The sequence below is a fragment of the Microtus ochrogaster genome, chromosome X (genome assembly GCF_000317375.1).
Source record: "Microtus ochrogaster isolate Prairie Vole_2 chromosome X, MicOch1.0, whole genome shotgun sequence".
In the NCBI taxonomy this organism is placed as follows: domain Eukaryota; kingdom Metazoa; phylum Chordata; class Mammalia; order Rodentia; family Cricetidae; genus Microtus; species Microtus ochrogaster.
In genome coordinates, this window is record NC_022026.1 from 38,847,200 (window position 1) to 38,859,070 (window position 11,871).

General features: G+C 42.1%; 1 protein-coding gene across 1 annotated transcript; it reads right to left on the minus strand.

The window, feature by feature from the left end:
• Positions 1–587: 587 nt before the first annotated feature.
• Positions 588–9,180, minus strand: LOC101994989 (nuclear RNA export factor 2). Its single transcript, XM_026784698.1, has 18 exons — positions 7,645–9,180; positions 7,183–7,321; positions 6,522–6,605; positions 6,305–6,409; positions 6,110–6,190; positions 5,912–5,981; positions 5,662–5,750; positions 5,432–5,539; positions 5,148–5,257; positions 3,191–3,227; positions 2,758–2,817; positions 2,620–2,675; positions 2,363–2,467; positions 2,203–2,261; positions 1,975–2,090; positions 1,843–1,885; positions 1,208–1,280; positions 588–750 (listed from the first exon to the last, which is right to left on the minus strand). Exons 1-18 carry the CDS (start codon positions 7,809–7,811, stop codon positions 588–590), a joined length of 1,665 nt encoding a protein of 554 aa, XP_026640499.1. The 5' UTR covers positions 7,812–9,180.
• Positions 9,181–11,871: the final 2,691 nt, after the last annotated feature.

Consider the following 11,871-nt stretch of genomic DNA (forward strand, 5'->3'; position numbering starts at 1 on the left):
AAGCCTCTGAAACTGCCAGCAAGTACCCAGATAAATGCTCTATTTTATGAATTTCCTTTGTCATGGTATCTCTTTACAGAAATCAAACAGTGACTTAACTAAGACATATCCTTATACTTTGAGTTTTTATATCTTATTTTACAGATTTCTGTATTATTGACTTTAAGTCATTAATTATTTTTGTTTTAAATTTTTTTTCATAATAAAGGTATTTGTTCCTCTTTATTTTTCTTCAAATGAGAATTTTTCTCATTTTTACTTTGGGATATTTAATGTTAATACACAGAAATGCAAATAATTATTGCATATATTAATCTTAGATCCTAAAATCTTGACGAATTTGGTTTTTCACTTCTAATAGTTTCTTAGTGGATTCCTTATGATTTTCCATATACAAGATATGAAACATGAATATTATAGTGTTTTAAAAGTCTTTATATATATCAGTATACATTAGGACATACTTTCCTGAGCCCACTTTGTGGAAAGGAAGTAAATAACCTAATTATTTTTGAAATTGCCTACAAAGTGTCATTATTCACTTGATCTCCCACCCCACTCCACCCATTTCTTTGCACACCCAGCACTCACTTCTGAGCCCATGTAAGTTTCATTCTAGACTGCATAGAGAATGACTTCACCATTTCTTGCTGCTCTTCAGAAAGGGGAGAGTTGGCTGGGATAAATGCATTCTGGATCTCCCTGGTGCGGGTATTCCTCACAATCAGCTTATCATTCATGATGCAAATTCTGGAGGAAAAATAGATAAGTAAAGAAATGGACATGGCTACACTACCAATGCTAATCCTATCATAACTGTCAATCACTAATTGAGAAGTTTCCACATTCCATCTATGCCTGATTCCTAAGATCCTTGTCTGTTTCTCTCTATCCACCCCATATAAAATTCAGCTTTTAAAGGTTAGCTTGACTAGATTTGTGAATTTAACTCCAAAGTATTTACCCTGCACAACAAAGGAGGGCCTTGAATCAGAGATAAGCCCAATGTCTTGGCCAATGACATAGCATGAAACAACATAGTATTCTGATCCCAAGGCCCACACTTTCAACTAGCAAGTTAAACTGTTGGATCTACTTGTTGGTTTTCTACAATATTGGAAATGCTCTGAGAATTACACCATCATATTGTCACACCCCTAGCTTTGGGCAGGGACACGATTTTCCAGAAGCAACATAGCACACTGACCTTGAATTATTATAATGGGTAGTGATGAAGATCCGTGTGAAGGCACGAATGTAGCCTTGATATTTCCCTTCCACTTCAAGGACAAAAAACAATAATGTTTTCTTAGAATAGCACCTTATTTACATACTCACACAGCATTCCCAAGTCAGGTTCTTATGCTGAAGGGGCCAGGACCAGTCAGTTGCTGGCTCTGAGTCAGGAGGTTATGGCAGGAATGAGGAGGACAACAACAGTAATAATTTACTCCCATTTGCTGTGCCCACTACCACATTTTGGACCCTGTGAAAATCCCTTCAAGTCTTTGATGTGTCTTTTTCCCATCTGTTCACAGAGATGAGTTTAATTAGTCATGTGTTACAAACCAAGAACTGGAGATGTTAAGAAACTGGCCCAAAGCTACAGAATATGAAATTGGAATGAGCATCAACAAAGTCCATAGCCTGTGTCCCTTACCTGTGAACTATGAGGCAAAAAGGTATGGATTAGAGTCAATTAGGATGGTTTGCAGGCAACAGAACATGGAGGAGTACAGGAAGGAAAGGTGCAGAATGAAAGACTCTGGAAGACTTCTCAGAGGTGTTCATGCAGGGGAGGAAGCAAAGGGGACCAAGACAAGAAATTCTACAGACACTCACCCTCCTTGAACAACCCGTTGACAGAAAAGCAGAGAACTGTCTCCTGAAAGGGAAGACGGAATAAGCTATGAGCTCAGGATCTACAAACCTTCAGCTTTCTGGGTATAACCTACAGAAGAACAAGGTACTCACCGTGTGGAAACACAAGTCCACCAAGAAAGAGCATAGATCATGCTGAGTTTTGGGTAACAAACTAAGAGAATCCACAATGGTGTGTTTTGTGTGCTTCAGCAACCTCATTCGCATGTCTACAGGGGAGTGAAGAAAAAAGATCATGGATATGATACAACCTGGCCATTGACACTCCCCAATTTTTCTCTTTACTCCCTTACGCTGCCCTGTCTTCTCCACCACACTTACGGGAATCTTGTATCTTCTTTATATCTCTGTTATGTTTGAAATACTCTTCCAGGTTGCTCCTAGGAGAAATGAGGAGCAGAACTCCATGTTCTACCCAATATAGGCATTTTCTGGGGAGAGGCATGCCACTCCACAACAGAGCCTGAGCTGTGATACTCACAGGTCTGGGTCATTGAAGTTGGAAGAAACAGTCAGGGAAAAGCAGGCTTCATCATGGTAAGCATCGAGGAGACGAAATCGTTCTTTGTCATAAAATGAGTAGTATCTAGTAAGGGTAAAGAGAATAAGATAAGGGGACAGCTTATTTCTGTGGTCTGAACCTTAAGTGAGACATAAAATTTCCTATGGGCAAATGTGAAAAGGCAGTCCAGCATGGCTAAGCTTTTTCACCTGTCTTGTAGTCCAAGGTATACTTACTCCTTGAGAAACTGTAGTACTAGATTTTTTTTGGGTTCAGTTTCTGTACATGTTTGCTGAAACAGAAAATCATTTCAGACTACGAATCTAATAAAGCCTCTTTTCCAACAGCACAAATCTTTCTTAGTCCTTTCTCACCTTGCTTAACTGTGGGACTTCTATGTCCATTCCTGTTGGTACTATTAGCTCCTTGCCGTCCTGGGGAAAGGAAGAGGAGGTTAGCAGTACATAGGGTAAATGGCACTGAATATCTAAGAAGACACAGAAACCCAAAGGGAAGAAAAGGGCCAGAGGCAGGGTTTTCATTGCCCCTGGAAATTCCAGGGGGAATAAAATGAGCCTCTGTCGGATGGAGTTGTGGAAATCCCTATTTTATGGAACCTTTGTGTGTCTGTGTTGCTTATGAATACTTTTCCAGGGAAAATATTGATGTTTTTCAGGAATCCCTATAATCTAAAATAGATGATGGTCTGATGCAAACCATGTAATCTACATGAGAAGCAAGTTTTAAGGCAGGCATGAAGATAATTTATGAGAGGAAGTAAAGACCATGTTGAAGGTAGGCACTTACCAGACGCAGCAACTTGGGAAAGATGTCCTGGATGGCACTGTCCAAAAACCAAAAGCCAGAAGAAGTGATTGGTAGTTCATGGTTAGCTAGCTTTTCTTCCTTTTGGGGCTCCTGCTTCTCCTCCCTCTTCTCCCCCCCCCCTGAGTAGCTCCCACACACATTGCACTGGCATCTTCTCCAGAGTCAGAAGAACCAACATTGGGGGCCTAGAGTTCATGGCTTTTTCCTCTCCTTGCCTGTAGCTTTTCCTCAGAATACACACAAAAGAATCTACACGAGCAAGGCACTAGGTAGGAGCCCAGGCTCTGCCACCTTGTTAGATATCCAGTGTCCTACAGGATGCTAGAACAGGAGTGAGGGAGGCAGGCTCAAGACTCAAGAAATGGGAAGGTGGGGAGGTGGTAACAGAAATGAAGTTAAAGTAATGTGTGGGAGATGTTGGGGAGACATAAAAGGGAAGAAACAAAACAGAAGAGACCCAAAGGGAATGGGAGATGATCTATCTGGCCTAGTGCTAGATGTCAGGGCTTATAGGTAGGTAGGTGGGTAGGTAGGTAGGTTAGTTTAGTGGTAAGTAGGGAAGGAAGAAGGGAGGGATAGCGGCCCCTGGGAGGTCTGTCTTTCTGTCGCTTCAAACTCTTCTGCTCTCTGCTCCCCAGTGGCAGCCCACTTTTGTATTTTTGATCTGGGAGTTCATGTTTCCCTTCAAGGAGGGTAGCACTCCCAGCTATGGACAGAGAAAGTTATGTCCATGTCAGCATTACCTAGGGTTTCAGCCTTCGGCCTAGAGCAGGACAGCCTTCAGGGCAGCTTGGGACAAATAAAGGACAGTTGAGAGACAAGAAGAGCAGGCTTCTCTCAGTCCAGGAGAGGGGAAATGGTGTAATTGGGATGCTGCATGGGAGGGTTCTGGAGGAATGTGGGTATTCTGACAAGTGATAACCAGTGCAGATTAGGTGGAAGGAAGAGGGACAGGGAAGAAGGAGGGGATTTCTGAGAGCATAGCTGAGCATACAGAGAAGGCAGAGCCTGTTTTCCTCTGAGGACCAGATACACCTACTCTTGCAAAAGTACATATCAAGAATAGCTCAAGCTATAAGGTAGTCACTAGAGACAATGGTGCCTGTGATAGTTTTGATTGTGAACTTGAACTAAGGCAGAATCTTAGTAGGGAGTCTTAGTGAGGAACTGTCTAGACTAAGTTGGCCTTTGGCATGCCTTTGAAAGAATTTCTTAATTGGGATAAATGGTGCGGGAGAATTGTCTGTATTCTGTCAATCATGTTTTAAATAGACATTGATTGGCCAGGCAGGAAGTATAGGTGGGTCAACCAGACAGGAAGTAGAGGCAGGGCGATGAGAACTGGAGTATTCTGGGAAGCAGGAAGCTTCCTCCGCACTCCTGCCCAGACTACCGAAGAAGCAGCATGTAATCTACCTGGCTGAGAAAGGTACCAAGCCATGTGGCTAGCATAGAAAAGAACAATGGGTTAATATAAGCTACAAGAGCTAATAATAAGACTGAGCTAATGGGCCAATCAGTTTATAATCTTATGGAGATCTCTGTGTGATTTTCTTTGGGGCTTGCTGGCTGTGGGGTATTGGTCAGGACAGAAACCCCAACAAGCCGGCCCTCATGTTACAGGATAAGTCGGGGAAGATTGACCCAGAACATAAGTGGCACCATTTCACTGGCTAGGCTTTGGGCTGAATGGAAAGAAATTGTGAGCTGAGCCCTAGTATGCATCCATTAATTCATTGCTCTTTGCTCTTGACTATTGATGTGCTAGGAACAGTTGCTTCATGTTTCTAACACAGTAACTTTGAAGCAATGATGAGCCTGCAACTGTAAGCCTGTTTCTCCCGCAAGTTGCTTTTGTGTATTTCATCACAGCAATGAAAAATGAAACTATGACAGCAGCAAGGAAGGGGAAAAGGACTTATCAGGTATTATGTACCTTATATAGTCAGACTGATCTGAGAAGTGGCTACAGAAGGGGTTCCCTTCCAGCCAAAGCTCTTCCAGATTCAGCTCCTTCACCTTCTCCAACTCCCAAACTGTTTTCAGCTGAAAAAGATAGGAAGGAATCAGTAAAGCTGTCTCAAGGAAAGAGAAACCTTGGGGCCTGGTGACTGCAGCCTCTCCCCTCCCTCACAGGTTTGTCTACCTGCCTTTTACCATAATCCTGATGTATACCACCACCCACGTGCAGCCCAACCCACATCTGGCTCCCCTTCTCACTTTATTTTTGGAGAGGTTCAGAATCTTAACTTGAGGAGTTTTCTCTATCATATCTGACAAACCATCCAGCTGGTGCAATTTGTTGTTGCATAAGTTCAAGGCCAACAGCTTTAGGGGAAGGAAGAGTTAAAAGTATGGTTACTATTCTAGTGCCTTGGTGACACATGTTCCCTTCATCCCATCCCTTCTAACCCTCTACTTAAACAAATACACTGAATCTATGGCCTCACTTCAGGGATACTGCTTTGAATGATCTGTAGTGTTGCAACCATGCAGCTTCTTCGATTCAGCATCACGTCAATGTCATTGTCCATAAAGTCTTCAGAAAGTGGAACAAAAGGAATTAGAAGGCTGTCCGGGGTCTATTTAGACCAGCATTGGTACAGATAGACACCCTTTCCAAGCTGCCATCCCTATGTTTTCTTCTTAGGACGATCCATCTACCCTCCCATGAGCTAGAATTTCTTTAGTCAATCATACCTTTGTCAAAGCGGAATCTCTCGAGGTCCAGAGATTTCTGAGAGGCATCATATCGTTTCATCACCGTCATCTGCAGAGGCAGAGGTAGTGGGAGTGGCTGTAAGACTGGAGTTCGGAGTGTCAGGAATGTCAGGGAGTAGGAGGAAAAAGAGGTGGGTCTGGGAAGAAGACACACAACATGCTTTGCATCTGCATTACCTTTAGCTGCTTTATTTCTTCTGAGGTGAACTTACTCTGCACAGAATAAGGTACAACAGAAGGACTGATGAAGATAGATATCTGTGAGGAGAGGCAGAGAAGTACTATGATCTCTAATTCCAAAGATGATGCTCAGCTCCTGGCCAGCCACTACCCTTTTCAGGACTAAGTACAGAGAATGCTGTCAGAACACACCTTTTGATTTGTCTCATCACGAAGTTTGTTGTTGATATCCCTCAATGCATAAGCAGTCCTAGCATTCTGGACAAAGAACCGGGCCCGATGTTTGTCATAGTGGAACTATGGGCAATGAAAGGGGAAAAAAAAGACAGAAAACAGCAGCTAGCTCCTGCTGAGCCTGGCCTCCCTCCTCCATTCCCTTGGGTACATCTGGCTTCATCAGCCTTCTTACATCAACAGGGATGAAAGCCACACTGCAGAGGTCCTGCATTGAATTCATTAGCCATGTCTTGTCATAGTTTCTTCCATTTGGAATCTGTATTTACAAATAAAAATGAGGAGAGAAGAGAGAGCATGAAATCAGACTGGGGAACAGACTTAATTACCAAGATCTTTCTGGACCTTCTTCTCAGCTTTAGAGAACTTCTAAGGGGACCTCTGACATGGTTCTTTGACTTTTGAGCTAAACACAGACTTCCATGATCAATGATTTTCAACCCGTGGGCCGCAACCCTTTGGATGTTGAATGACCCTTTCACAGGGGTTGCAGATCAGATATTTATTTACATTATGGTTCATAACAATAACAAAATTACAGCTATGAAGTAGCAATGAAAATAATGTTATGGTTGGGGTCAGCACAGTATGAGGAACTGTATGTATTAAAGGGTCCAGCATTAGGAAGGCTGAGACCCACTGTTCTCTATCCCTCTTCTCTTCATGCAATAATTTCTCCAGGTAATTGATTTGTTGTGATCAACATGATCATCCTTCTTTTAGGATCCAGAATATTCTATCTAATTCAGACCTTATTAGAATACTCACTGAGACCTAACACAGACATTATTAGGATACCCACTGAGACCTAATGCAGACCTTATTAGGATACTCACTGTGACTTTGAACCAGCTACCCAGGGTTCCATTTTCAGCAACTAGCCCCAGTTCACTCTCTACTTTATTATCTTCCCACACAGTGTCTTCATCGCTGTATTTTTTTCTTTTCCATCTTGGTCCCATGGCATAAGGAGTACTAGAAAAGAGAGAAAAGCAAAGTGATAAGTAATAAATAACTTAAATCAGTTTAAGAAATTATTTTCTGAATCACCCCCTGACTAACACCATGGCTACAGTTAGAGCTGCTAAACTAGCATTCAGTCTCTACCACGTCACCCTTCACTTTTCCAGTGAAGGAAGACCAGCCACAGCGAGTGAAAGAATCGTGCAATCCCAGGGGCTGCCACCTGCCAATTAAGCTACTTGGATACATACTATGTTACTCGGGAGTCCTCCTGGACATCCCTTATTGCCATGTTTTCACTATTCTCTTGGAATTATGCAGATACAAGCACATACCCAGGATGCTCAAAATGATAGTTCTTTCGGCCAAATTTATGCCTGTTAAAATGCAAACTTGTCTTTCTTCCATAAAAACCGTGGTTGTCATTCATGTTGTATTCTGAAATTGAAAACAAGTTTGAAGACACATCACCGTGTTTAATATAATATGAGCAATTTATCATTGTGAACCAGATACATATGCTTTCCCTCTGATTAAAAAAGCTATATTATTTTCCACAATTCCTCCACCTTCCCCCAATGCCAGGCTCCTCATCAAATAAAAATTCAGGTACTAGGACTAATTATCCATTTCTTCTTCTTTTTAAAAAAAATCATTTTGATCTGGAAGGCAGAGTATGTTGAGTTGAGACCACCCAAAAGGGCAATTAGTTCTAGTCTTAGGGAAAAAAAGACATTTTGGTGGGTGGAGGAAGATGGAAGCTGAGTGTTATCTTACAGTGATAACTCCCACAGACATACTGAGTTGAACAAATGTTAAGGCACAGCACTGCTAGAATGGATATTTAAGATAACCGGGTGAGATACCATAGTGCCTGCTTTTAGTTTAAAAACATAAAGCCATGCACTGAAGAAGAAAAGCACTATCTGCAACTGCTCTCCCCCATGTCCAAGAAGCCCAACATGAAAAAGAGGCCTTCTGACTGGTGAAAGAGAATTATGTTCAGGTCTTAGAAGTGAAATGCAATATCTAGCTAACTAACTTAGAAGCTATTGTTGGTCAATTACCATACTAATCTTTACCAAGAAACCAAGACTTCTATCCCGAGGTATAAGAATAGTACTGTACCATGAAGTAAAAGGACTGCCTCAACTATCTCTTCTCCAACATCCAGTGGCTGAATGGGGAGCAAAAACTAACCTACTGGGAACTTGGCATGAAAGCTTGCTTAGGGTTTTATGTAAGCGCCAGTCCTAGCATGACAGAACCAACCTCACCATGTAAAGATGCTAGGACTTTCAAATGAAGCCATTCCACACTGGCTGTCTGCCATTAGTCTCGCCCCCAGTCCTGTAGCAGACCGCTGGCAGGAGTCTGACTTTCCCACCTACCTCCAGTCCCTGTGGACTCCACTGAACTTTAAAGGAGGCCTCAGCTTTGCTCCTTCTTTCCATCCCCTTGTGTCAGCTACAGATTCTCAACTATCTGGGACCGCCAGTGGCTACACTTGGCAGAGACTCAGTTAGGTGACTTACACCCTCTTTCCTTTCCTCCACTACCTCTCCAGTCTCACCTTCAGTCCAGTGACAGCCTACTTCAACTCCACCCACTGGAGACTCCAGCTCTTGGTTAGACCCGGGCTCCCCTAATGCTTTTAGGCCTGTCTTTCCAGATAATTGTTTGCCTTTCCCTAACAAACATACAGGATCTCCTCTTCCTACCACACCCCAACTCCCTGTGGACTCCAGCCCCAGGTATGAACAGGATCCTATTAGCTCTTTCCTGAAGCCCCTCTAAGTCTTCTCTCCTAGGCCACCTCATAAGGACATACTTTAAAAATCTGTACTCCAACAAACTGAAAAAAACTAAAATAAATGGAAATCAAAAGGAAATACAGAGAACCGTAAGGAGATACTTTAAACATCTGTACTCCAATGAACTGAAAAAAATCTAAAATAAATGGATAAATTTCTTGACATATACAACTTACCAAAGTTAAATCAAGATCAGATATGCAATTTAAACAGACTCCATAACCTCTAGTAAAGTAGAAGCAAAAATTAAAGCTCATCAAACCAAAGCAAACAAACAAAAACAGGGAGAGAAGAGTCAACACAGAATTCTACCAGACCTCCAAAGAATTACCACCAACACTCTTCAAGTTCTTCTGAAAAATAGAAACAGAAGGAACATTTGTCCAATTCTTTTTACAAGGTCACTATTACCCTGATACCTAAACCATGCAAACACCCAACAAAGAAAGTGAATTATGCACCAATTTCCTTTATGAACATAGATAAAATTCTCAATAAGATACTGGCAAATCAAATCTAAGAACACATCAAAAAGATAATTCACCATGATCAGGAAAGCTTCGTCCTAGAAATGCAGGGATGGTTCAACATACATAAACAGATAAATATAATCTAAAGATTTAATTTTAAAAATTACCTTTTTTCCTTTGGCTTTTTTAAATTAATGGAATTTTAGCTAAAAGGACCAAGGAAAGTGAAAAAAATGTTTTTGAAGACTACTATACTATGTCAAAAATACTAAATATACATACATTTGAGAAAAAATACTCCTTTATCACATTCCATATAAATTCCTATAATATGAATATCCTTTCACCTGAATGACAGGATGGCTCAGATTTCCTGTACGATAGAGTCCACTGTCGTTGCTGTAGCTCAAAATCAGTGTTGTGCAGAACAACCGGGGAAGGCCTGTGATAAGAGAAAAATAAGTGGTGTGTTTGCTAATAAAATATCACAAACTAGAATGCTTTCCATCTTTAATACAATATTTATTTTTATTTTATCTTTTATACAGGCTCCCTCACCCATAACCCTGGCTGTCATGGACTTCACTATATACTCCTTCCTGGTCTCAAATTGCCAGCAAAACTCTTGGTTTTTGCCTCTCAATCACTGGAATTTACAGGCATGGGCCATCAACCACATCTAACTTTAATACATTTAAATATCTCAAATCCCTACAACAGTAGCACTATTTAATGCTATTTTAATATGTCTCACTAATAATTTTACTTAATAAGCTTAAAAATATGCCACTAATGATACATAAAGTTATAGAGAGTGTTTGCAAGAGGCAATGAAATAAGTGGTGATCAGAAACTTGGGAGAAGGAGAATAAAGGGTCTGGCTGGAGCTTAAGAAAGTTGGATTTCCCTAATCCAATAAGATTACAGCATACCACACGCACTTTGAAAAACAACTGAATTTCAAGTAACATTCAGAAACAAACTCTATATGTTTACACTATGGCTAGGTTCACATTCACAATACTTTAAAAAGTCGTTCTTTCTCTCTTACATTAATCAAAAAAGAGGCAGAAAGTAAGACTGGATTTGGAATGATCCCTAGGTACTGACATTTAAGAAGTCGAACACTTGGGAGGTAGAGGTGCCACTTCCCTGTGAGTTTGAGGCCAGCCTAGTCAACAGAGCTAGTTCAGGACAGCCAGGGCTACAGAGAGAAACCTTGTCTTGAAAAACAAACAAATAGACAAACAAAAAGTTAAAACAAAACAAAAATTGAGCAAAATAAGTTGGACTCAGAAAGACAAATAGTACATTTTCTCTTAATCAGAATGTAGATAAAAACACATGTATGTACACACACACACACACACACACACACACACGAAAGAAAAGCAGAGAAACTATTGAGGGAAGAGGACTAAAACGAGGGAAAAAATGAAAGATAATGGGGGTACAAAAATTTCTGGGTGTTTTCTCTCTCAGAAAAGAAAAAAAAACAGAAGAAGGAGCTGAGATGAGGACAGGGCAAAGTAAAAAGGGGAATGATAAACATGAACAAAAATTCCTAAGAGGAACTGTGAGTTTTACAAGCTAATTTTTTGTTTTGTTTTTCGAGACAGGGTCCTCTGTAGCTTTGGAGCCTATCCTGGAACCAGGCTGGCCTGGAACTCACAGAGATGCACCTGCCTCTGCCTCCCGAGTGCTGGGATTAAAGGCGCACACCACCACTGCCCGGCTTCCAAGCTAATTTTGAAAAGATATACAGACAAAAAAAAATCACAGTGATAAGGAAAAGCTGAGGCTACCGAGAGGAAGGCATCCCCCTGGTGCAGCAAGGCCCTGAAAAGACTGCTAAAGTTTGAATTGCTGCTGCTGCCCCCTGGCTCCCTGACAAGCTTTTCCTGCCCCGGCTTCGGGCTTCGCTGCTCCACTCCCATCCTGTCCCAGATGGGCTGAGAGACTGAGCCTCTTCACCTCCCCACCGCGGTCCGTCCTCAGCACATCCGCCCCCCTTCCCCTCAGCACCGTTTTGCCTCTCCTCCCCACCATTGCTTCACCTCTGGTGCGCGGCAGAGGTGCGCGGCTTTTCGGTGGCCAATTCGTCTCCCCTGGGAGACTGCTCCCCTCCCCGTGCCGCCCCCTTCCCCTGCCGCTTCACCTCCCCAACTAGGGTTCACCTCTCCTCCTGACCCTGGCCACCCCACAGGGGCCCGCGTCTCCTCTCCCGCCCACCTTGTTTCCTCACAAAGGCTTTCCCGCTGCGGATACTTCTCCCCAC